The 24781-nt window shown below is 45.5% G+C and overlaps 1 protein-coding gene across 4 annotated transcripts; it reads left to right on the forward strand.

The window, feature by feature from the left end:
* The first annotated feature begins 2 nt into the window (after positions 1–2).
* LOC140075803 (TGF-beta receptor type-2-like) lies at positions 3–24219 on the forward strand. 4 transcript variants are annotated; one of them, XM_072122139.1, is made up of 7 exons: positions 3–121; positions 20247–20397; positions 21168–21373; positions 21827–22632; positions 23318–23459; positions 23784–23911; positions 23983–24219. In XM_072122139.1, exons 3-7 carry the CDS (start codon positions 21196–21198, stop codon positions 24097–24099), a joined length of 1371 nt encoding a protein of 456 aa, XP_071978240.1. In that variant the 5' UTR covers positions 3–121; positions 20247–20397; positions 21168–21195; the 3' UTR covers positions 24100–24219. The 4 variants fall into 4 exon arrangements, with proteins under 4 accessions (XP_071978240.1, XP_071978241.1, XP_071978242.1 ...); XM_072122140.1 differs by having other exon boundaries at positions 21172–21373; XM_072122141.1 differs by having other exon boundaries at positions 21175–21373.
* Positions 24220–24781: the final 562 nt, after the last annotated feature.

Raw genomic sequence — 24781 nt, forward strand, 5'->3', positions numbered from 1 at the left:
GCGCATGTGCGGGAGGGGGCCACGCCCTTGCGTCCTTAGGATTATAAGTGTCCAGAGAAGGGGCGGGGCTAACCCCGAAATTCCGGGGCTGCTGCAGAACTTCCCAGAGAAATTTTCTGGGGTGCATAACATATATTATAAGACATAAAATAGTCACACCATGGATGTTTTATATAAAGGGGCGGAGTATGGTCAGTTGTGGTGTGAGGGGTATATATGATATATGTGGGGGCACAGTGTGGTCAGTTGTTATGTGAGGGGTATATGTGATATATGTGGGAGCACAGTGTGGTCAGTTGTTATGTGAGGGGTATATATGATATATGTGGGGGTACTGTGTGGTCAGTTGTGTGAGGGGTATATATGATATATGTGGGGGTACAGTGTGGTCAGTTGTGGTGTGAGAGGTATATATAATATATGTGGGGGCACAGTGTGGCGAGTTGTGGTGTGACGATTATATATAATATATGTGGGGGCACAGTGTGGTGAGTTGTGGTGTGAGGGGTATATATGATATATGTGGGGGCACAGTGTGGTGAGTTGTGGTGTGAGGGGTGTATATGATATATGTGGGGGCACAGTGTGGCCAGATGTGATGTGAGGGGCATATATGATATGTGTGGTCAGTTGTGATGTGAGGAGTATAAATGATATATGTGGGGGGCACAGTGTGGGCAGTTGTTGTGTGAGGGGTATATATGATATATGTGGGGTACAGTGTGGGCAGTTGTTGTGTGAGGAGTGTATATGATATATGTGGGGTACATTGTGGTCAGTTGTGGTGTGAGGGGTATATATGATATATGTGGGGGCACAGTGTGGTCAGTTGTGTGAGGGGTAGATATGATATATGTGGGGGCACAGTGTGGTCAGTTGTGGTGTGAGGGGTATATATGATATATGTGGGGGGCACAGTGTGGTCAGTTGTGGTGTGAGGGGTATATATGATATATGTGGGGGCACAGTGTGGTCAGTTGTGTGAGGGGTATATATGATATATGTGGGGGCACAGTGTGGTCAGTTGTGGTGTGAGAGGTATATATGATATATGTGGGGCACAGTGTGGTCAGTTGTGGTGTGACAAGTATATATGATATATGTGGGGGGCACAGTGTGGTCAGTTGTTATGTGAGGGGTATATATGATATATGTGGGGGCACAGTGTGGTCAGTTGTGGTGTGAGAGGTATATATGATATATGTGGGGGCACAGTGTGGTCAGTTGTGGTGTGAGGGGTATATATGATATATGTGGAGGCACAGTGTGGTCAGTTGTGTGAGGGGTAGATATGATATATATGGGGGCACAGTGTGGTCAGTTGTGATGTGAGGAGTATAAATGATATATGTGGGGGGCACAGTGTGGGCAGTTGTTGTGTGAGGGGTATATATGATATATGTGGGGTACAGTGTGGGCAGTTGTTGTGTGAGGAGTGTATATGATATATGTGGGGTACATTGTGGTCAGTTGTGGTGTGAGGGGTATATATGATATATGTGGGGGCACAGTGTGGTCAGTTGTGTGAGGGGTAGATATGATATATGTGGGGGCACAGTGTGGTCAGTTGTGGTGTGAGGGGTATATATGATATATGTGGGGGGCACAGTGTGGTCAGTTGTGGTGTGAGGGGTATATATGATATATGTGGAGGCACAGTGTGGTCAGTTGTGTGAGGGGTAGATATGATATATATGGGGGCACAGTGTGGTCAGTTGTGATGTGAGGAGTATAAATGATATATGTGGGGGGCACAGTGTGGGCAGTTGTTGTGTGAGGGGTATATATGATATATGTGGGGTACAGTGTGGGCAGTTGTTGTGTGAGGAGTGTATATGATATATGTGGGGTACATTGTGGTCAGTTGTGGTGTGAGGGGTATATATGATATATGTGGGGGCACAGTGTGGTCAGTTGTGTGAGGGGTAGATATGATATATGTGGGGGCACAGTGTGGTCAGTTGTGGTGTGAGGGGTATATATGATATATGTGGGGGGCACAGTGTGGTCAGTTGTGGTGTGAGGGGTATATATGATATATGTGGGGGCACAGTGTGGTCAGTTGTGTGAGGGGTATATATGATATATGTGGGGGCACAGTGTGGTCAGTTGTGGTGTGAGAGGTATATATGATATATGTGGGGCACAGTGTGGTCAGTTGTGGTGTGACAAGTATATATGATATATGTGGGGGGCACAGTGTGGTCAGTTGTTATGTGAGGGGTATATATGATATATGTGGGGGCACAGTGTGGTCAGTTGTGGTGTGAGAGGTATATATGATATATGTGGGGGCACAGTGTGGTCAGTTGTGGTGTGAGAGGTATATATGATATATGTGGGGGCACAGTGTGGTCAGTTGTGGTGTGAGAGGTATATATGATATATGTGGGGGCACAGTGTGGACAGTTGTGGTGTGAGGGGTATATATGATATATGTGGGGAGCACAGTGTGGTCAGTTGTGGTGTGAGAGGTATATATGATATATGTGGGGGCACAGTGTGGACAGTTGTGGTGTGAGGGGTATATATGATATATGTGGGGGGCACAGTGTGGACAGTTGTGGTGTGATTGGTATATATGATATATGTGGGGGTACAGTGTGGACAGTTGTGGTGTGAGGGGTATATATGATATATGTGGGGGCACAGTGTGGACAGTTGTGGTGTGAGGGGTATATATGATATATGTGGGGAGCACAGTGTGGTCAGTTGTGGTGTGAGAGGTATATATGATATATGTGGGGGCACAGTGTGGACAGTTGTGGTGTGAGGGGTATATATGATATATGTGGGGGGCACAGTGTGGACAGTTGTGGTGTGAGGGGTATATATGATATATGTGGGGGCACAGTGTGGACAGTTGTGGTGTGAGGGGTATATATGATATATGTGGGGAGCACAGTGTGGTCAGTTGTGGTGTGAGAGGTATATATGATATATGTGGGGGCACAGTGTGGACAGTTGTGGTGTGAGGGGTATATATGATATATGTGGGGGCACAGTGTGGTCAGTTGTGGTGTGAGGGGTATATATGATATATGTGGGGGGCACAGTGTGGTCAGTTGTTATGTGAGGGGTATATATGATATATGTGGGGGCACAGTGTGGTCAGTTGTGGTGTGAGTGGTATATATGATATATGTGGGGGCACAGTGTGGTCAGTTGTGTGAGGAGTATATATGATATATGTGGGGGCACAGTGTGGTCAGTTTGGTGTGAGGGTTATATATGATATATGTGGGGGCATAGTGTGGTCAGTTGTGGTGTGAGGGGTATATATTATATATGTGGGGGCACAGTGTGGTCAGTTGTGGTGTAAGGGGTATATATGATATATGTGAGGAGCACAGTGGGGTCAGTTGTGGTGTGAGGGGTATATATATGATATATGTGGGGGCACAGTGAGGTCAGTTGTGGTGTAAGGGGTATATATGATATATGTGGGGGTACACTGGTCAGTTGTGGTGTGAGGGGTATATATGATATATGTGGGGCACAGTGTGGTCAGTTGTGGTGTGAGGGGTATATATGATATATGTGGGGGCACAGTGTGGTGAGTTGTGGTGTGAGGGGTGTATATGATATATGTGGGGGCACAGTGTGGCCAGATGTGATGTGAGGGGCATATATGATATGTGTGGTCAGTTGTGGTATGAGGGGTGTATATGATATATGTGGAGGCACAGTGTGGTCAGTTGTGTGAGGGGTAGATATGATATATATGGGGGCACAGTGTGGTCAGTTGTGATGTGAGGAGTATAAATGATATATGTGGGGGGCACAGTGTGGGCAGTTGTTGTGTGAGGGGTATATATGATATATGTGGGGTACAGTGTGGGCAGTTGTTGTGTGAGGAGTGTATATGATATATGTGGGGTACATTGTGGTCAGTTGTGGTGTGAGGGGTATATATGATATATGTGGGGGCACAGTGTGGTCAGTTGTGTGAGGGGTAGATATGATATATGTGGGGGCACAGTGTGGTCAGTTGTGGTGTGAGGGGTATATATGATATATGTGGGGGGCACAGTGTGGTCAGTTGTGTGTGGGGTATATATGATATATGTGGGGGCACAGTGTGGTCAGTTGTGGTGTGAGAGGTATATATGATATATGTGGGGCACAGTGTGGTCAGTTGTGGTGTGACAAGTATATATGATATATGTGGGGGGCACAGTGTGGTCAGTTGTTATGTGAGGGGTATATATGATATATGTGGGGGCACAGTGTGGTCAGTTGTGGTGTGAGAGGTATATATGATATATGTGGGGGCACAGTGTGGTCAGTTGTGGTGTGAGAGGTATATATGATATATGTGGGGGCACAGTGTGGTCAGTTGTGGTGTGAGAGGTATATATGATATATGTGGGGGCACAGTGTGGACAGTTGTGGTGTGAGGGGTATATATGATATATGTGGGGAGCACAGTGTGGTCAGTTGTGGTGTGAGAGGTATATATGATATATGTGGGGGCACAGTGTGGACAGTTGTGGTGTGAGGGGTATATATGATATATGTGGGGGGCACAGTGTGGACAGTTGTGGTGTGATTGGTATATATGATATATGTGGGGGTACAGTGTGGACAGTTGTGGTGTGAGGGGTATATATGATATATGTGGGTGCACAGTGTGGACAGTTGTGGTGTGAGGGGTATATATGATATATGTGGGGAGCACAGTGTGGTCAGTTGTGGTGTGAGAGGTATATATGATATATGTGGGGGCACAGTGTGGACAGTTGTGGTGTGAGGGGTATATATGATATATGTGGGGGGCACAGTGTGGACAGTTGTGGTGTGAGGGGTATATATGATATATGTGGGGGCACAGTGTGGACAGTTGTGGTGTGAGGGGTATATATGATATATGTGGGGGCACAGTGTGGTCAGTTGTGGTGTGAGAGGTATATATGATATATGTGGGGGCACAGTGTGGTCAGTTGTGGTGTGAGGGGTATATATGATATATGTGGGGGCACAGTGTGGACAGTTGTGGTGTGAGGGGTATATATGATATATGTGGGGGCACAGTGTGGTCAGTTGTGGTGTGAGAGGTATATATGATATATGTGGGGGCACAGTGTGGTCAGTTGTGGTGTGAGGGGTATATATGATATATGTGGGGGCACAGTGTGGTCAGTTGTGGTGTGAGGGGTATATATGATATATGTGGGGGGCACAGTGTGGTCAGTTGTTATGTGAGGGGTATATATGATATATGTGGGGGCACAGTGTGGTCAGTTGTGGTGTGAGTGGTATATATGATATATGTGGGGGCACAGTGTGGTCAGTTGTGTGAGGAGTATATATGATATATGTGGGGGCACAGTGTGGTCAGTTTGGTGTGAGGGTTATATATGATATATGTGGGGGCATAGTGTGGTCAGTTGTGGTGTGAGGGGTATATATTATATATGTGGGGGCACAGTGTGGTCAGTTGTGGTGTAAGGGGTATATATGATATATGTGAGGAGCACAGTGGGGTCAGTTGTGGTGTGAGGGGTATATATATGATATATGTGGGGGCACAGTGAGGTCAGTTGTGGTGTAAGGGGTATATATGATATATGTGGGGGTACACTGGTCAGTTGTGGTGTGAGGGGTATATATGATATATGTGGGGCACAGTGTGGTCAGTTGTGGTGTGAGGGGTATATATGATATATGTTGGGGCACAGTGTGGTCAGTTGTGGTGTGAAGGGTATATATGATATATATGGGGGGACAGTGTGGTCAGTTGTGGTGTGAGGGGTATATATGATATATGTGGGGGCACAGTGTGGTCAGTTGTGGTGTGAAGGGTATATATGATATCTGTGGGGCACAGTGTGGTCAGTTGTGGTGTGAGGGGTATATATAATATATGTGGGAGCACAGTGTGGTCAGTTGTGGTGTGAGGGGTATATATGATATATGTGGGGGCACAGTGTGGCCAGATGTGATGTGAGGGGCATATATGATATATGTGGGGGCACAGTGTGGTCAGTTGTGGTGTGAGGGGTGTATATGATATATGTGGGAGCACAGTGGGGTCAGTTGTTATGTGAGGGGTATATATGATATATGTGGGGGCACAGTGTGGTCAGTTGTTATGTGAGGGGTATATATGATACATGTGGGGGTACAGTGTGGTCAGTTGTGGTGTGAGGGGTGTATATGATATATGTGGGGGTACAGTGTGGTCAGTTGTGGTGTGAGGGGTGTATATGATATATGTGGGGGTACAGTGTGGTCAGTTGTGGTGTGAGGGGTGTATATGATATACCTGCAGTCAGTGAGTAGTGACCTGTGTGGTGTCGGTGAGCTGGGTCCTGGAGCTCAGTGTGGGATGTTAGTTATGTTCTTATCATTACATGATCCGGTGTAAATACTTTGTAGGTTTGTCTGGTAGCTTCAGTGGACACCATATAGCGGTGGATCAGGGATTGGCTGCTGTATATATCTGTGTAAGACTCAAGAACAATGTCTGTACAGCCTGTGGTTGTATTATTACCGTATATAGGGAGTAATGTTCTGAAGAGTTGTATACAGAGTAACAGTCTGCAGAGCCACACTGGGAGGGATGGTCTGCAAACTTGGCTGGCAGCTCTGTCTCGCTCATTGGTCCGGGGTCTCTCCACAGATGCCCCCCCCCCCCCCTCCCCTCACACTCCAGACTCTGCAGATGGAGGAGCTGGAGGAATTCTGCTGTGAGACCTCCAGCAACAATGATCTGAGACTCCAGTATGGGGGTCTGTGGTGGGAGCACTGCCCTCCTGCTCTGCTGTGAGTACCTGACCCATTATCACACTATATGTAACAATAGGTAACTATACCATTATATAATACAGGTTATAACTCAGGATCAGTACAGGATAAGTAATGTCATGTATGCGCACAGTGACTGCTCCAGCAGAATAGTGAGTGCAGCTCTGCAGTATAATACAGGATGTAACTCAGGATCAGTACAGGATTAGTAATGTCATGTATATACACAGTGACTGCACCAGCAGCAGAATAGTGAGTGCAGCTCTGGGGTATAATACAGGATGTAACTCAGGATCCGTACAGGATTAGTAATGTCGTATGTACACAGTGACTACACCGGCAGAATAGTGAGTGCAGCTCTGGGGTATTATGCTGTACTGATCCTGAGTTACATCCTGCATAATACCCCAGAGCTGCACTCACTATTCTGCTGGTGTAGTCACTGTGTACATACATGACATTACTTATCCTGTGCTGATCCTGAGTTACATTCTGTATTATACCCCAGAGCTGCACTCACTATTCTGCTGCTGGTGCAGTCACTGTGTACATACATGACATTACTTATCCTGTACTGATCCTGAGTTACCTCCTGTATTATACTCCAGAGCTGCACTCACTATTCTGCTAATGCAGTCACTGTGTACATACATGACATTACTAATCCTGTACGGATCCTGAGTTGCATCCTGTATAAGTAATGTCGTGTATGTACACAGTGACTGCACCAGCAGCAGAATAGTGAGAGCAGCTGTGGAGTATAATACAGGATGTAACTCAGGATCAGTACAGGATAAGTAATGTCATGTATGTACACAGTGAATGCACCAGCAGCAGAATAGTGAGTGCAGCTCTGGAGTATAATACAGGATGTAACTGAGGATCAGAACAGGATAAGTAATGTCATGTATGCACACAGTGACTGCACCAGCAGCAGAATAGTGAGTGCAGCTCTGGGGTATAATACACAATGTAGCTCAGGATCAGTACAGGATAAATTATGTCATGTATGTACACAGTGACTGCACCAGCAGCAGAATAGTGAGTGCAGCTCTGGGGTATAATACAGGATGTAACTCAGGATCAGTACAGGATAAGTAATGTCATGTATGTACACAGTGACTGCATCAGCAGCAGAATAGTGAGTGCAGCTCTGGAATATAATACAAGATGTAACTCGGGATCAGTACAGGATAAGTAATGTCATGTATGTACACAGTGACTGCACCAGCAGCAGAATAGTGAAAGCACCTCTGGGGTATAATACAGGATGTAACTCAGGATCAGTACAGGATAAGTAATGTCATGTATGTACACAGTGACTGCATCAGCAGCAGAATAGTGAGTGCAGCTCTGGAATATAATACAAGATGTAACTCAGGATCAGTACAGGATAAGTAATGTCATGTATGTACACAGTGACTGCACCAGCAGCAGAATAGTGAGTGCAGCTCTGGGGTATAATACAGGATGTAACTCAGGATCAGTACAGGATAAGTAATGTCATGTATGTACACAGTGACTGCACCAGCAGCAGAATAGTGAGTGCAGCTCTGGAGTATAATACAGGATGTAACTCAGGATTAGTACAGATAAGTAATGTCATGTATGTACACAGCAGCAGAATAGTGAATGTAGCTCTGGAGTATAATACAGGGTGTAACTCAGGATCAGTACAGGATAAGTAAAGTCATGTATGTACACAGTGACTGCACCAGCAGCAGAATAGTGAGTACAGCTCTGAAGTATAATGCAGGATCAGTAGGTGCAGTATCTGCGGTGTCTGCAGTGAGTTGATGGATGTTGCTGCAGAAGAAACTAATTGTGGGGCAATTAATTTTGGGTCTGGGGTATTTGTTATTTCTCAGGAGGGGTGAATACTTTTGCACAGGGGTGTATCTGCTCTCTGGTTCTGGTCCGGCCTCTGCACACATACTGGATCTGTGACCATTGTTTTCTGCTCTGCAGTCCTGAGAAGGTTAACAGATGTTTATAACGAGCCACATCCTCATCAATAGAATAATTAATGACAGCTGAAGAATGCGCCACACAGAGACCAGCGGCGCCCAGATGTGACTGCGAGGGGGGGCACGGGGTCACATCACGTGTTATACTCCTCTCACATCCAGAGCTGCAGTATCTAGTTCTGTGTACATATAGAGGAAATAGCGCAGCACACCGGATGAAGTGAAAAAATCTTGTAGTTTTATTCCATGTTCAATAACACAAGCGACGTTTCGGCTACAGGTAGCCTTCCTCAAGCCATTTAACAAGTGTGAATGGTGGACATATATACAAACGTGAGAGGTCACATGACCTCATAAGTGCCGCCCATCATATTATCATATTTGTGTTACAATAGTCAAAACAATTCAATATCATAATACATAGATGCAGTGTATATTTAAAATTGGGTAAGTACATATAGTGAAAGGAATTGCAGACATAATAAATATATATACAAGGTAAAGTGCATATGCCATATCCTGGTATCCAGCGGATCCCCCACAATAAAAGTGATAAAGTGCCAAGTGGATCAAGTGTATCCTCCTACTGTGTGTGGTTGATGCGTCCCCGGTTTGGCTGCGGACTCCGATCTGAGGCATCTAATAGCATGATCAAACAGAAGAAAAAGAAAAAGGCTCTCTGGAACGCACCAGTGGAACGCACGCCATCCAGGTCGCAGTGCGCATGCGCTGCGGTTGTTGTGGAGCTAGACACGCGTCATAGGAACCACTCCGTAGTCATGGCAACCTGCGGACAAGGCTACAGTCTGGATGTGCTTCAAGCACTGCGCTGATGCGGTATGTATCTCAAACAAGCATGATCATCAGAGGCACAGGAACATGACAATGCGCTGAAATGATGCGCTGTAGTGTACAGTTCTATGTCCCATATCTAGTATAGGTGCCTATATACTCAGTTATCAAGGGTGCATATAGCAACGAGTGTGACCGGGACAGGGGTGGGATGATTAACCCCTCCCGGGGAAATCAACCCCCTTGAGGGTGACAACGTACCTGGAAGCTCCCCATTTACGGGTGTAATCCAGTGTGTCACCTAAACCCTGATTTGTGGTCATGGGTATAATAATACCTTAATTTATCCCTAGCTGAGTGAGGCACAAATGGAAAAAATTCCACTTCATGGTATCAGGTTTTCAAAAGAAGAGGAAACAGGATGGCGTATGTCCATGGTACGATTCCAGCCTAAGGTAAGTATTATAGAGAAAAATATATAGAAAAAATTGATGTGCAAGGTCCAGCAGCTTTCGCGGGGAGACATCTGGGGCAAAAACCATAAAATCTGTAAAATAAAGAAACATCAGTAAATTTTTTTATATACAAATATGTTCACACTAAGTGTTATTGTGTATCTACAAATCAGATGGTTACAGAATACTACTGCCTGAATATGACTCCAAAAGCAATTCAAAGTGTCCACAACTTAAAATCCACATTAAGTCCCTTAGGTCTAAGTGTCTCCAATGTATAAATCCATTGGAGCTCTTTTTTCTTTAAGATTCTTTCCCTATCACCCCCCCGTCTAAGCGGGGGCACATGATCGATTATGCGAAACCTGAGGTGTCTTTCGGTATGTCCTAGCTCCGAAAAGTGCTTCGGAACCGGAAGATCTTTACGGTTGGATCTTATAGTGTACCTATGCTGGTTAAAGCGAGTTTTGAATTCCAATGTAGTTTCTCCTACATAGGCCAGTCCGCATGGACAACTTAAGAGATATATAACATAAGTGCTGTCACATGTTAAAAAATGAGTAATGTCATACTGTTTGCCATTATGGGAAAAGGTAGAGCCTTTGTCCATATGTTTGCAATTAACACATTTGCAGCAGGGGAAACATCCCTTCCTCAATTGTCCCAATATCCCTCGCTGTCGACTTATTTTCATTGGACCTACATCAGCCTTGACAAGTCTGTCCCCGATTTTTTGGGCATTCCTATAAGATAGTAATGGGGGAATAAGAAATTCTGGTGCTACTGTGTCATTACATGTAAGTTTTGGCCAATGTCGTCGGATGATGTTTGCCACTTTGTGGCTCTGAGAATTGAAATTTGTAATGAATGGAATTCTTTCTGTATGTGTATTTTTCTTAGCTTGAGATAGTAAATCAGCTCTTTGTACATTATTGACTTTTTGCATGTTAATATCAATGATTTTTTGTGGATAACCACGTTGACGAAATCTATGTGACATGTTGGATAAATTTTTATTCAAATTATGTGGTTCACTAGTAATTCGTTTGACTCTGAGGAACTGACTATAGGGCAATGATTGAATAGTGGTGCGTGGATGACTACTTTCGTAGCGCACCAAAGTGTTCCTATCTGTTGGCTTTATGTACAAGTCAGTTTCAAAATGGCCGTCCACCAACTTAACAGTTACATCAAGAAATTGCAACTCTGAATCGGAAATGACAACTGTAAATTTGATTGTATCATCAATAGTATTGAGGAAAGCATGGAAAGCATCCAAATCATGTGTGGTCCCCGTCCACAGGAGGAAGACGTCATCTATATACCTCCACCACCTCAAACAATGTCTGAAGAGTGGGGAGGCATAGATGACGTCTTCCTCCAACACCCGCATAACAATGTTGGCGTAGGTTGGCGCCATATTGGCGCCCATAGCAACACCTCTGCACTGCAAAAAATATTGATCACCAAACAAAAAATAATTGTTTTTAAGTACAAACTCTAAGAGTGTAAGGATGAAATCTTGTGTTTTTGGTGAAAAGTTTTTTGTGGCTATCTTTTTCATAACCGCTGAAATGCCTCGCTGATGATCAATAGATGTGTACAGCGAGACCACATCGAATGAGACCAAATATATGTACTGTGTTGGTAAAATTTGTATCTCATTTAATTTGTTGATAAAATCCGATGTGTCTTTGATGTACGAGATACCTGAAGTAGCGAGGTCATTGAGTGCTCTATCAAGAAAAGTGGCGATATTAGAGAAGATCGATTGTGTGCCAGCAACTATTGGGCGACCAGGGGGATACCTTAAATCTTTGTGTATTTTGGGTAAAATATAAATCACAGGGGTAATCGGGTTTGTGACATATAAAAATTTATACATTTCATCGTCAATGATACCTTCCAGTAGTGCCTGGTCCAGTATATTTTTAATTTTCCTGGACAGAGTGAATTTGGGGTCCATGCTGATTTTTTGATATACCCCTGTATCGGCTAATTGTCTATTGATTTCCGCCAGGTACGAGCTGGTATCCATGACGACGACAGCACCACCCTTGTCGGCTGACTTGATGGTGATGTCGCCGTCATGGGCCAGCTCGCACAAGGCATCAATCTCACCTCTTGTAAGGTTAGGGTGATCCAAAATGACATCCTTAGTATTTTCTTTAAGACTCATAATGTCCTTCTTAATCGCGGATGCAAAGGCCTCAATATGAGGTGCCTCAACATCCGGGAGGAAGGAACTTTTGTTGCGTAATCGAAATTCTTTAAGGCTTAACTCAGAACTGCTACATCTATCAACTCTAGGGTGAGTATGGAAAAATTGTTTTAGTTTAATTGAACGAATAAACTTTTGTACATCAACTTCTAACTGGAACCAGTCAGGATGAGCAGTTATACAGAAAGAAAGGCCTTTAGACAATACTGACATTTGGTTATTGGTAAGAGTCTTAGATGAAATATTTACCACAAGTGATGTTAGGTTCTCTTTCGCAGTGCCATCTTCGGTGTGGATTGGTCTGTCTTGGCTGTTGCAGGTCTTCCTATATCTGTGGTGCTTTCGCCCCCCTCTTCTTGTCCTGGGTCGTTCACAGTCTTTGTTCTCTCTAAAAAAGCACCGGAACGGTCTTTAGCTTGTCTAGATGTAGAACTTGATGTTGTTTGTTTATTTGTCATTCTACCTTTGCGACTGGTCGCTTCCTTCTGTTTAGTCTGAGGATGGTCACCTTGCCAACAATATATTAGTCCCTTTTTGTAGTCCTCCGTGTCGCGTAGCCATTTATTTCTCTTTGTAACCTCTTGTTCAGTTTTGTTTGTTTGGACTCGTGTCTGGACTGAGTTAATGAAGGTGGAAAATTCATCAGCTGCGAGGGAAGAATTTAATTGCAATTCAATGTCCTGGATGTTATTCTTAGTCTCTTCTATATCTTTTTTGAGAAATTCAACATTTAGTAATATAAGATCCATGGCATATTTGTTAGAAATTTGCGAAAATTTAGTGCAAAAGTCTTTATCATGCGCAAACAATGTGGGTGAGACTCGTGAGCGCATCCCCCTGGGGATCATGTGGTTTTTGTAATACTCACTTAAAGTGATAAGGTGCAATTGAAGAGACATCATTTTTTTAGAAGAATTTTCATATTTACGTTTGAGTTCTGTAATTCCTGGGGTGGTTAGAAAAGTTGAGTCACATGTCAGGCCTTGTAGAATCCTTTCCCCATCTTCAGATGTGTAGGTAAACGTATGGAATCCATCATTTTGATTAGCATGCTCCATAATTTTTATCAAAAGAGTTGAAGTGCAAGCTATGAAAAAGCCAAAAAATACGTATAGAAAAATCCAAGCAGCACATTCAGAGAAGTCTTGTTGGTGGGTGCAAGCGTCTAAGGATTGGGCCTTAAATCCTTTAGTAGTATGTATAGAGGAAATAGCGCAGCTGGTTCCAGTTAGAAGTTGATGTACAAAAGTTTATTCGTTCAATTAAACTAAAACAATTTTTCCATACTCACCCTAGAGTTGATAGATGTAGCAGTTCTGAGTTAAGCCTTAAAGAATTTCGATTACGCAACAAAAGTTCCTTCCTCCCGGATGTTGAGGCACCTCATATTGAGGCCTTTGCATCCGCGATTAAGAAGGACATTATGAGTCTTAAAGAAAATACTAAGGATGTCATTTTGGATCACCCTAACCTTACAAGAGGTGAGATTGATGCCTTGTGCGAGCTGGCCCATGACGGCGACATCACCATCAAGTCAGCCGACAAGGGTGGTGCTGTCGTCGTCATGGATACCAGCTCGTACCTGGCGGAAATCAATAGACAATTAGCCGATACAGGGGTATATCAAAAAATCAGCATGGACCCCAAATTCACTCTGTCCAGGAAAATTAAAAATATACTGGACCAGGCACTACTGGAAGGTATCATTGACGATGAAATGTATAAATTTTTATATGTCACAAACCCGATTACCCCTGTGATTTATATTTTACCCAAAATACACAAAGATTTAAGGTATCCCCCTGGTCGCCCAATAGTTGCTGGCACACAATCGATCTTCTCTAATATCGCCACTTTTCTTGATAGAGCACTCAATGACCTCGCTACTTCAGGTATCTCGTACATCAAAGACACATCGGATTTTATCAACAAATTAAATGAGATACAAATTTTACCAACACAGTACATATATTTGGTCTCATTCGATGTGGTCTCGCTGTACACATCTATTGATCATCAGCGAGGCATTTCAGCGGTTATGAAAAAGATAGCCACAAAAAACTTTTCACCAAAAACACAAGATTTCATCCTTACACTCTTAGAGTTTGTACTTAAAAACAATTATTTTTTGTTTGGTGATCAATATTTTTTGCAGTGCAGAGGTGTTGCTATGGGCGCCAATATGGCGCCAACCTACGCCAACATTGTTATGCGGGTGTTGGAGGAAGACGTCATCTATGCCTCCCCACTCTTCAGACATTGTTTGAGGTGGTGGAGGTATATAGATGACGTCTTCCTCCTGTGGACGGGGACCACACATGATTTGGATGCTTTCCATGCTTTCCTCAATACTATTGATGATACAATCAAATTTACAGTTGTCATTTCCGATTCAGAGTTGCAATTTCTTGATGTAACTGTTAAGTTGGTGGACGGCCATTTTGAAACTGACTTGTACATAAAGCCAACAGATAGGAACACTTTGGTGCGCTACGAAAGTAGTCATCCACGCACCACTATTCAATCATTGCCCTATAGTCAGTTCCTCAGAGTCAAACGAATTACTAGTGAACCACATAATTTGAATAAAAATTTATCCAACATGTCACATAGATTTCGTCAACGTGGTTATCCACAAAAAATCATTGATATTAACATGCAAAAAGTCAATAATGTACAAAGAGCTGATTTACTATCTCAAGCTAAGAAAAATACACATACAGAAAGAATTCCATTCATTACAAATTTCAATTCTCAGAGCCACAAAGTGGCAAACATCATCCGACGACATTGGCCAAAACTTACATGTAATGACACAGTAGCACCAGAATTTCTTATTCCCCCATTACTATCTTATAGGAATGCCCAAAAAATCGGGGACAGACTTGTCAAGGCTGATGTAGGTCCAATGAAAATAAGTCGACAGCGAGGGATATTGGGACAATTGAGGAAGGGATGTTTCCCCTGCTGCAAATGTGTTAATTGCAAACATATGGACAAAGGCTCTACCTTTTCCCATAATGGCAAACAGTATGACATTACTCATTTTTTAACATGTGACAGCACTTATGTTATATATCTCTTAAGTTGTCCATGCGGACTGGCCTATGTAGGAGAAACTACATTGGAATTCAAAACTCGCTTTAACCAGCATAGGTACACTATAAGATCCAACCGTAAAGATCTTCCGGTTCCGAAGCACTTTTCGGAGCTAGGACATACCGAAAGACACCTCAGGTTTCGCATAATCGATCATGTGCCCCCGCTTAGACGGGGGGGTGATAGGGAAAGAATCTTAAAGAAAAAAGAGCTCCAATGGATTTATACATTGGAGACACTTAGACCTAAGGGACTTAATGTGGATTTTAAGTTGTGGACACTTTGAATTGCTTTTGGAGTCATATTCAGGCAGTAGTATTCTGTAACCATCTGATTTGTAGATACACAATAACACTTAGTGTGAACATATTTGTATATAAAAAAATTTACTGATGTTTCTTTATTTTACAGATTTTATGGTTTTTGCCCCAGATGTCTCCCCGCGAAAGCTGCTGGACCTTGCACATCAATTTTTTCTATATATTTTTCTCTATAATACTTACCTTAGGCTGGAATCGTACCATGGACATACGCCATCCTGTTTCCTCTTCTTTTGAAAACCTGATACCATGAAGTGGAATTTTTTCCATTTGTGCCTCACTCAGCTAGGGATAAATTAAGGTATTATTATACCCATGACCACAAATCAGGGTTTAGGTGACACACTGGATTACACCCGTAAATGGGGAGCTTCCAGGTACGTTGTCACCCTCAAGGGGGTTGATTTCCCCGGGAGGGGTTAATCATCCCACCCCTGTCCCGGTCACACTCGTTGCTATATGCACCCTTGATAACTGAGTATATAGGCACCTATACTAGATATGGGACATAGAACTGTACACTACAGCGCATCATTTCAGCGCATTGTCATGTTCCTGTGCCTCTGATGATCATGCTTGTTTGAGATACATACCGCATCAGCGCAGTGCTTGAAGCACATCCAGACTGTAGCCTTGTCCGCAGGTTGCCATGACTACGGAGTGGTTCCTATGACGCGTGTCTAGCTCCACAACAACCGCAGCGCATGCGCACTGCGACCTGGATGGCGTGCGTTCCACTGGTGCGTTCCAGAGAGCCTTTTTCTTTTTCTTCTGTTTGATCATGCTATTAGATGCCTCAGATCGGAGTCCGCAGCCAAACCGGGGACGCATCAACCACACACAGTAGGAGGATACACTTGATCCACTTGGCACTTTATCACTTTTATTGTGGGGGATCCGCTGGATACCAGGATATGGCATATGCACTTTACCTTGTATATATATTTATTATGTCTGCAATTCCTTTCACTATATGTACTTACCCAATTTTAAATATACACTGCATCTATGTATTATGATATTGAATTGTTTTGACTATTGTAACACAAATATGATAATATGATGGGCGGCACTTATGAGGTCATGTGACCTCTCACGTTTGTATATATGTCCACCATTCACACTTGTTAAATGGCTTGAGGAAGGCTACCTGTAGCCGAAACGTCGCTTGTGTTATTGAACATGGAATAAAACTACAAGATTTTTTCACTTCATCCGGTGTGCTGCGCTATTTCCTCTATACATACTACTAAAGGATTTAAGGCCCAATCCTTAGACGCTTGCACCCACCAACAAGACTTCTCTGAATGTGCTGCTTGGATTTTTCTATACGTAGTTCTGTGTACAGTTACTGAACCAGCAGGGGCAATAATGAGATGTCATAACCATCAGTTCTGTAGCTCCAGCTCTGGATACGACTGGAGTGTGAACTATGATGCTCCCCAGGGACTAGCGCTCGACTCATGGTCGCTTGGTCCAAGCCTCGTCCTCATGGCGCAGGTGTGCAGCAGGGGTGCAGCAGGTTGTCTGTAGGTGTCCTGCACGTCATCTAGAGGTGTCAGCAGGTAATCTACAGGTGTGCAGCAGGTGGTCTGTAGGTGTCCAGCAGGTGGTTTGTAGGTGTCCTGCACGTCATCTGGAGGTGTCAGCAGGTGGTCTGGAGGTGTACAGCAGGTGGTCTGCAGGGGTGCAGCAGGTGGTCTGCAGGGGTGCAGCAGGTGGTCTGTAGGGGTACAGCAGGTGGTCTGTAGGGGTGCAGCAGGTGGTCTGGAGGTGTCCAGCAGGTGGTTTGTAGGTGTCCTGCACGTCATCTGGAGGTGTCAGCAGGTGATCTACAGGTGAGCAGCAGGTGGTCTGGAGGTGTACAGCAGGTGGTCTGCAGGGGTGCAGCAGGTGGTCTGTAGGGGTGCAGCAGGTGGTCTGTAGGGGTGCAGCGGGTGGTCTGTAGGGGTGCAGCGGGTGGTCTGCAGGGGTGCAGCAGGTGGTCTGTAGGGGTGCAGCAGGTGGTCTGTAGGGGTGCAGCAGGTGTCCGGCAGGAGGTCTGCAAGAACGGAGGGAGATGCTGCGGTTGGAAACACTTCTCCCTGAGACAACCCCATTGTACAGATGTGAGGATCCCCGGGTTGATGGTGGAGGGGAGGTCCAGGAGGGGATCACCCTGAGACAAAGGATGTGAACATTATCTCACCATTCCTTTATTCCAAACACGGCACAGGTAGCAGTTCAGCTGGTCCAGAGGCGCTGGTTGTGTCAGCAGAGCTGCTCACAGTCCGGTATCTAGGGCGCCCCAGACTAGAGAGATGAGGAGCTGCTATGGCAGTGCCCCCAGGCAGGATCCTGGAGGTAGAGTCCTACAGCCCCTGTGTCTGGTCAATCCCAAGTGGAGTGTAATACAGGATGTAACTCAGGATCAGTACAGGATAAGTAATGTCATGTATGTACACAGTGACTGCACCAGCAGCAGAATAGTGAGTACAGCTCTGGGGTATAATACAGGATGTAACTCAGGATCAGTACAGGATAAGTAATGTCATGTATGTACACAGTGACTGCACCAGCAGCAGAATAGTGAGTGCAGCTCTGGAGTATAATACAGGATGTAACTCAGGATCAGTACAGGATAAGTAATGTCATGTATGTACACAGTGACTGCACCAGCAGCAGAATAGTGAGTGCAGCTCTGGGGTATAATACAGGATGTAACTCAGGATCAGTACAGGATAAGTAATGTCATGTATGTACACAGTGACTGCACCAGCAGCAGAATAGTGAGTGCAGCTCTGGGGTATAATACAGGATGTAACTCAGGATCAGTACAGGATAAGTAATGTCATGTATGTACACAGTGACTGCACCAGCAGAATAGTGAGTGCAGCTCTGGAGTATAATACAGGATATAACTCAGGATCAGTACAGGATAAGTAATGTCATGTATGTACACAGTGACTGCACCAGCAGCAGAATAGTGAGTGCAGCTCTGGAGTATAATACAGGATGTAACTCAGGATCAGTACAGGATAAGGAATGTCATGTATGTACACAGTGACTGCACCAGCAGCAGAATAGTGAGTGCAGCTCTGGAGTATAATACAGGATGTAACTCAAGATAAGTAAAGTCATGTATGTACACAGTGACTGCACCAGCAGAAGAATAGTGAGTGCAGCTCTGGAGTAGGTTATGCTTGATGTAAAGGGAGCTTCCTTACAAGATGGCTAAAGAGGCGTGGTTTTCCTTTTCTCATCCTGGAAAATTTAGCATATTTTCCCAGGATGAATCCCTGGTAGATTGTGATGCAGCTGCAATAATGAATACAGCCAGTAGGTGTCAGCGCTGCTAAGTGATGAACATACTTAGGGCTGTACATGTTCTTAAAGGACACCTGTCATCAGGTCTGTGTCACTTGTCCTGTCACTACTACCTGTTGGAGCAGCTCGCAAGGATCCCATCCCAGCCTTTATCTAGTTATTTCATACATTATTCATTGTAAAATCATCTATTTTTTATCATGTTAATGAGGCTGGTCACATGGTCAGAGGCAGTGATGTCACCCCTGTTACCCCTCCCCTCTCCTCCCCCTGCTCATGTCTGTGTGTAATGTATAGTAAAGCATAGCTAGTGTGTGTGCTGCATCTGCTGACATGCTGCATCCTCCTAATATACAGGGGAGAGACACAGACATCAGCTACACATGAATCTGACATGTTCTGCTGTAACATGGCTGCCTGGAGCTGCTGTATCTCTCCTATACACACACATGCACACACAGGCTGCAGGGGGCGTGGCCACCAGCACCAGTAAGCACATCATTATACAGCCTCACAGCATTATACAGGCTGTCAGTCATGCACTGGGGGTGTGGCTGTGCCTCCCACTCATGAATAGAGTGGACAGCTTAAATATGCTAATGCTTCATTGGACATTTCACAGGTCATTTGCATACAGCTTTAGGACCTCATTGCTTAGGTTTACAGGCATGTAGAGGGACAATGAAGGGATAGAGGCAATGCTCTCTAATGGCAGTTTATGAAAATATATTTAGTTTAGGGGGGTTATTTTGCATGACGGGTTCTCTTTAAAGACAACTTCCTATGGAACTACACAGATTGTAGTATTTTCTGGTCATACTTCTCCTACATCTTAAAGGGGTTTGTCCATTAAAGGAAATTCTCAATTTTGAATCCCGTAATGATATTTACACAATTAAGATCATTTTTAACCCCTTACATTACAATGTTACTCGGGTTTTATTGCTGTTTTAGCTCCTATCATTTAGTGATGATCAGTGTAAGATTCCAGAGCTCTCTGCGCAGACACTTCATGATCCCTCTGTGCTGTGTGCTGACAATGTGCTTAGAATATCAGGGTACAGGGTTATCTACACTTTCATTTACCTTCTGAACATTCACTAGTATCGGATACATGGAAAGAGATGAGACAGATGAGAGATGATGAGATCCATGAGATGCCTATTACACATGACATGTCATGTAATCCAAGGTTTCTGGGGGAGGGGACACCATGCAGCTTCAGAGGTGACTGGAGTGTAAGACATGATGAACCAGCAGAATCTCGGCTGCAGCTTTGGATGTGATTGGAGTGAAGGTTCTCAGTGATAATTTTGCTTTCTCTATGCTCCCGCAGTATCTCTGGCCTCCACTCACCGCAGCCCTCGGACTAACCTGTGTAAATGGTGCGATAACTCTCAGCCCGCGTGTGAGGGCGGCGTCTGCTACACCAACTGCCGCCTGAGCTCCTACTGCGAGACCCCTGAGGAGATCTGCGTCACCTTGTGGTGAGGAACTGCTGCTCTGCCCCACCAATGCTTTACCCCATCACTGCTCTACTCCCCTCGCTGCTGTCCCCCATCGCTGCTCTACTCTATCATTACTTTACCCCATCACTGCTCGCTCTACTCCATCACTGCTTTACCGCCATCACTGCTCTGCCCCATCACTGCTCTGCCCCATCACTGCTCTGCCACATCGCTGCTCTGCCCCATCACTCGTTTACCCCATCGCTGCTCTCCCCCATCGCTGCTCTCCCCATCACGGATTTACCCCCATCATTGCTTGCTCTACCCCATAGCTGCTCTCCCTCATTACTGCTCTCCCTCATTGGCCGATGCTCCATCCAATCAAAAAGGCTCCTTGAATAATATTCATAAAGGCCCTCCAATCAGGAGCGAATGTCCCTGTAGGCAGCATTTGACCCGTTTTGACCCTTATCGCTTTAAGAGAAATAGAAAACCCATCCTGACCTCCGCGATTGGTGATATTTCAGGGTCAGACTAATATTCATTATTATCCCCACCCACCATTTCCTGCGATGTTCACATCTTGTGGTCCCTAACATCCCCAGCATAACGTCAAATATTTAGTTATCACCAATGAATTATTTTTTATTTTTAAAAAGCTTTTAATTTCATTGTAATATCCCCCTAATTTCTTCTCCAAATCCCCCCCTCTCCAATCTGCTTTAACCCTTTCAAGTCCAAAAAAAAAACTCCTAGGGTTTTATCATATCCTGTGTCCTGCACATAGTCATGTGGCTCTTGTCTCCCAGGAAGCAGGACAATGAGAGCCTGCAGGTGATGTCCCTGTGCCACCATCCTCTGCTGCCCCTGGAGGACATTCTGCTGCCCAGCTACAACACAGCACGATGCCTGATGCAACCAATGGCCAGCCGCTCCTCCGGCCTCCTCTACATGTGCGGCTGCGTGGAGGAGCAGGAGTGCAACGACAAACTCATCTTCTACAACCACAGCAATGGTAAGGAGAGGACACCATGTATATGTGAGGTCAACACCCAACTCTGCCACTTGGAGTCTACGAGAGAAGGCCATGGCCGATACTGGTGGTAGAGGTGAAAAGAACATTGGCAAAGACGATGATGGTAGATGAGTAACTGATAATAGTAGAGGCGGAGGTGATGATAGAGGTGGATGTAATTATGGTGAGCATGATGATAATTGTAAGGGTGGAGGTTATGACAGTAGAGCTGGAGATGATGATGATGGTGATGATGATAGCAGAGGTTACATTGACCTCAGGGTTCTTTCATGTGCTCAGTGCCTCCTCCATTCACCTCCTTGTTGATGTTTCTGCTGCTGTGGGACACTGGTGGTCAGATGATATGTAGGTCTGGCAGAGTTGCTTTGTATTGTCCTTCCCCAATAATGTATACGTATGAAGGATAGACCTGTGTTTCCCATTTCCCTCCAGGACATTCGCTGCTGCACAGCCAGGAGGCAGTGCCAGTAGCCGCCATCAGTCTGTTTCCTCCTCTCCTGCTGGCCATCACCATCAGCGGCCTTTTCTACCTATACCGCACGCATAGGCTGAGGAACAGGCCCAAACATTCGCTGGAGAGAGCAGCACACAGCAGCAGCGCGCCGCTACAGAGCCAGAGAATGGGCCATGAATCCTGCGGATTGTCCTCCTCGCAGTGTAATATGAACACGGCATGCGCCAACAGCATCAACCACAACACCGAGCTGCTGCCCATAGAGCTTGACCTTCGTGTCGGGAAGGGGCGTTTTGCTGAAGTGTGGAGAGCCAAGTTGAAACACACTGCGTCTGGGCACTACGAGGCGGTGGCGGTGAAGGTCTTCTCCGGACAGGAGTACTCGTCCTGGAAGAATGAGAGCAGCATCTTCACCGATGCCAACCTCAAGCATGACAACGTGCTGCAGTTCATCACCATGGAGGAGCGGGGCAGCAGCATACGCAGGGAGTACTGGATCATCACAGCGTACCATGCCAGGGGCAACCTCAAGGACTACCTGTCCTGCCACCTCCTGAGCTGGACCTCTCTGCTGGACATGGCCGGCTCCATAGTCAGTGGCGTGGCCCATCTTCATAGTGACTGTGCCCCATGTGGAACCTCTAAGGTAGCCATAGCTCATCGCGACATCAAAAGCAGCAATATCCTGGTAAAGAGTGACTCTGAGTGTGCCCTCTGTGACTTTGGCATCGCTCTGCGGCTCGACCCCTCGCTCACTGCTGACGACTTTGCTAACAGTGGACAGGTGAGACATTAACAGGAACCAGAGGTCAATAATTAATGTGGAGCTCAACCTCACTTCTGGGCCTAGGGCTCTGTATACACATAGGAAAAGTGCAACACAATGTACAGTAATAGAATAAAGTAAGTGCCCCCTTTGTGAATGTCATTACCCATAAGGGAGACGCCATGTGTGAGAACATAGTGTCCCGTTACTGCTTCCAAAGGTATGAGAGGTTATGTAGCAGGTAGTTTCTGGTAATCCAATGCCAATTCATTGATAATTAGCCAGTGTGACCGGCTGTATAACTGCAGAAGTTCTGGCAGTGGCTGCTTTAGAGCATCAGGTGTGTCAGGAGCAGAGACATCAGCAGGGGTCTCAGAGAAGCCATCAATCTGGGAAATTTATACGGACGTCTACGGACAATCTGGTGTCCATCAATCTGCAGGACAAAGATTATTCTCACATTGCTGGAGTCTTTAGTAGATAAATAATGTTCCAGTAGAGTCTGTTGTGTGATTGGATGATTTGCTCTTCCATCGCTTCATGGAGGCAGGTCTAGCAGTCAGCAATCTCTCCAAGAGGCACATTATCCAACAGCAGCCTCTTGGAGGAGGACGCTCTACGTAACCGCCTGATACCTGACCACTCGTCTGCCCATGCCGCAGTCTGAGATGTCTCATGCAGTCTCTTTCTCTGTCCTGAGCAGGTTGGGACGGCGCGGTACATGGCTCCTGAGGTCCTGGAATCCCGGGTGAACCTGGAAGATCTGGAGTCCTTCAAGCAGATGGACGTCTACTCGCTGGCTCTTGTGTTATGGGAGATGGCATCTCGCTGTGACGCCATAGGAGGTGAGGACTGCGCTGCTCTCCAGCCATGACCACTGACCTGCAGGGAGTTGTGGTATTATGATGGGGGGATGGCCTGGAGAACACAGATCTAGATGGCAGAGGCAGCTCTGGAGGAGTCTGTCAGGAGTGGAAGTTAGCATGGACTGAAGACGGTGGATGAAGTATCTGATCCTGAATGGAGAGGATACGGAGTCCGGATATATATAGGGGTCCTGATAGCCCATTAACCCTTGGATACGCAGGCAGGTTTTCTTGTAGTCTGCCCCAGTGTGAATACAGGCCGAGTGTCCCCTTAATGACTGGCATTTTACTGATTTCCTGCAGAGGTGAAGGATTACGAGTTGCCCTTTGGGTCGATGGTCCGGGAGCAGCCGTGTGTGGAAACCATGAGGGACGTGGTGCAACATGGACGGGGGCGCCCAGACATCCCTGACAGCTGGAGGAGACACCTGGTGAGGAAGGGATGAGGGGAGGGGCTAGACCTAGCCTGACCCCACCCACTAACCTCTGACCTTCCCTCTAGGGTATGGACGTCCTGTGTGACACAATCTTCGAGTGCTGGGACCACGACCCCGAGGCTCGTCTGACTGCGCACTGTGTGGCCGAGCGCTTCATCCTCATGAGACACCAGGACCATTAAGGGTTAATCCGCCTGGCAAACGACCCCATGAATTGGAGGCAGCAGTGACATCCTGGGTTTGTGGAAAGTTGGGTCAGGGCCTGGTGGCTAAAGACTTGTGTAATAAATGGTTAAACTTCACGCTAAAAACATTCTGCACAGGACGACTCAAAAGGATAAAATGTGTCTGTATACAGCTCCCACGCAGAGCTCTGTGTCTCCATGGTAACAGACTACAAACATTCCCTGCCTGGTCTAATCAATCATGTGGATGGAGGGATTGATCGCTGTCTGTTACCATGGAGACAAAGTAGCGATTTATAATGAAAGGTTAATTTTCAGATGCATCAAAGTGGGGACAACGTATTGTAGAAGTATCTACTCCCCAACATACAATTATACCGCAATCACACACATCTAACACACTGAAAGAGCACCTACTGCAGGCCACAGACATCCTCCAATCACACACAGTCAGTATCCTTACACTCTGCTCACTTCCAGAGCTGCAGCAACTATCTTGCGGATCCTTCAAGTTTCATCCTCCACTCACACGCAGAGATGCAATCGCCATCTTACCAATATATACTGGCGTTCAGGATGGACGTTCCAGCCAGTACACACTGCAAGTGGCCTTTTACTCCACTCACATCCAGAGCTGCACTCAGTATTCTGCTGATACATCATGGTTTATCCTCCACAT

This window comes from Engystomops pustulosus, chromosome 8 (assembly GCF_040894005.1).
Source record: "Engystomops pustulosus chromosome 8, aEngPut4.maternal, whole genome shotgun sequence".
Lineage (NCBI taxonomy): Eukaryota > Metazoa > Chordata > Amphibia > Anura > Leptodactylidae > Engystomops > Engystomops pustulosus.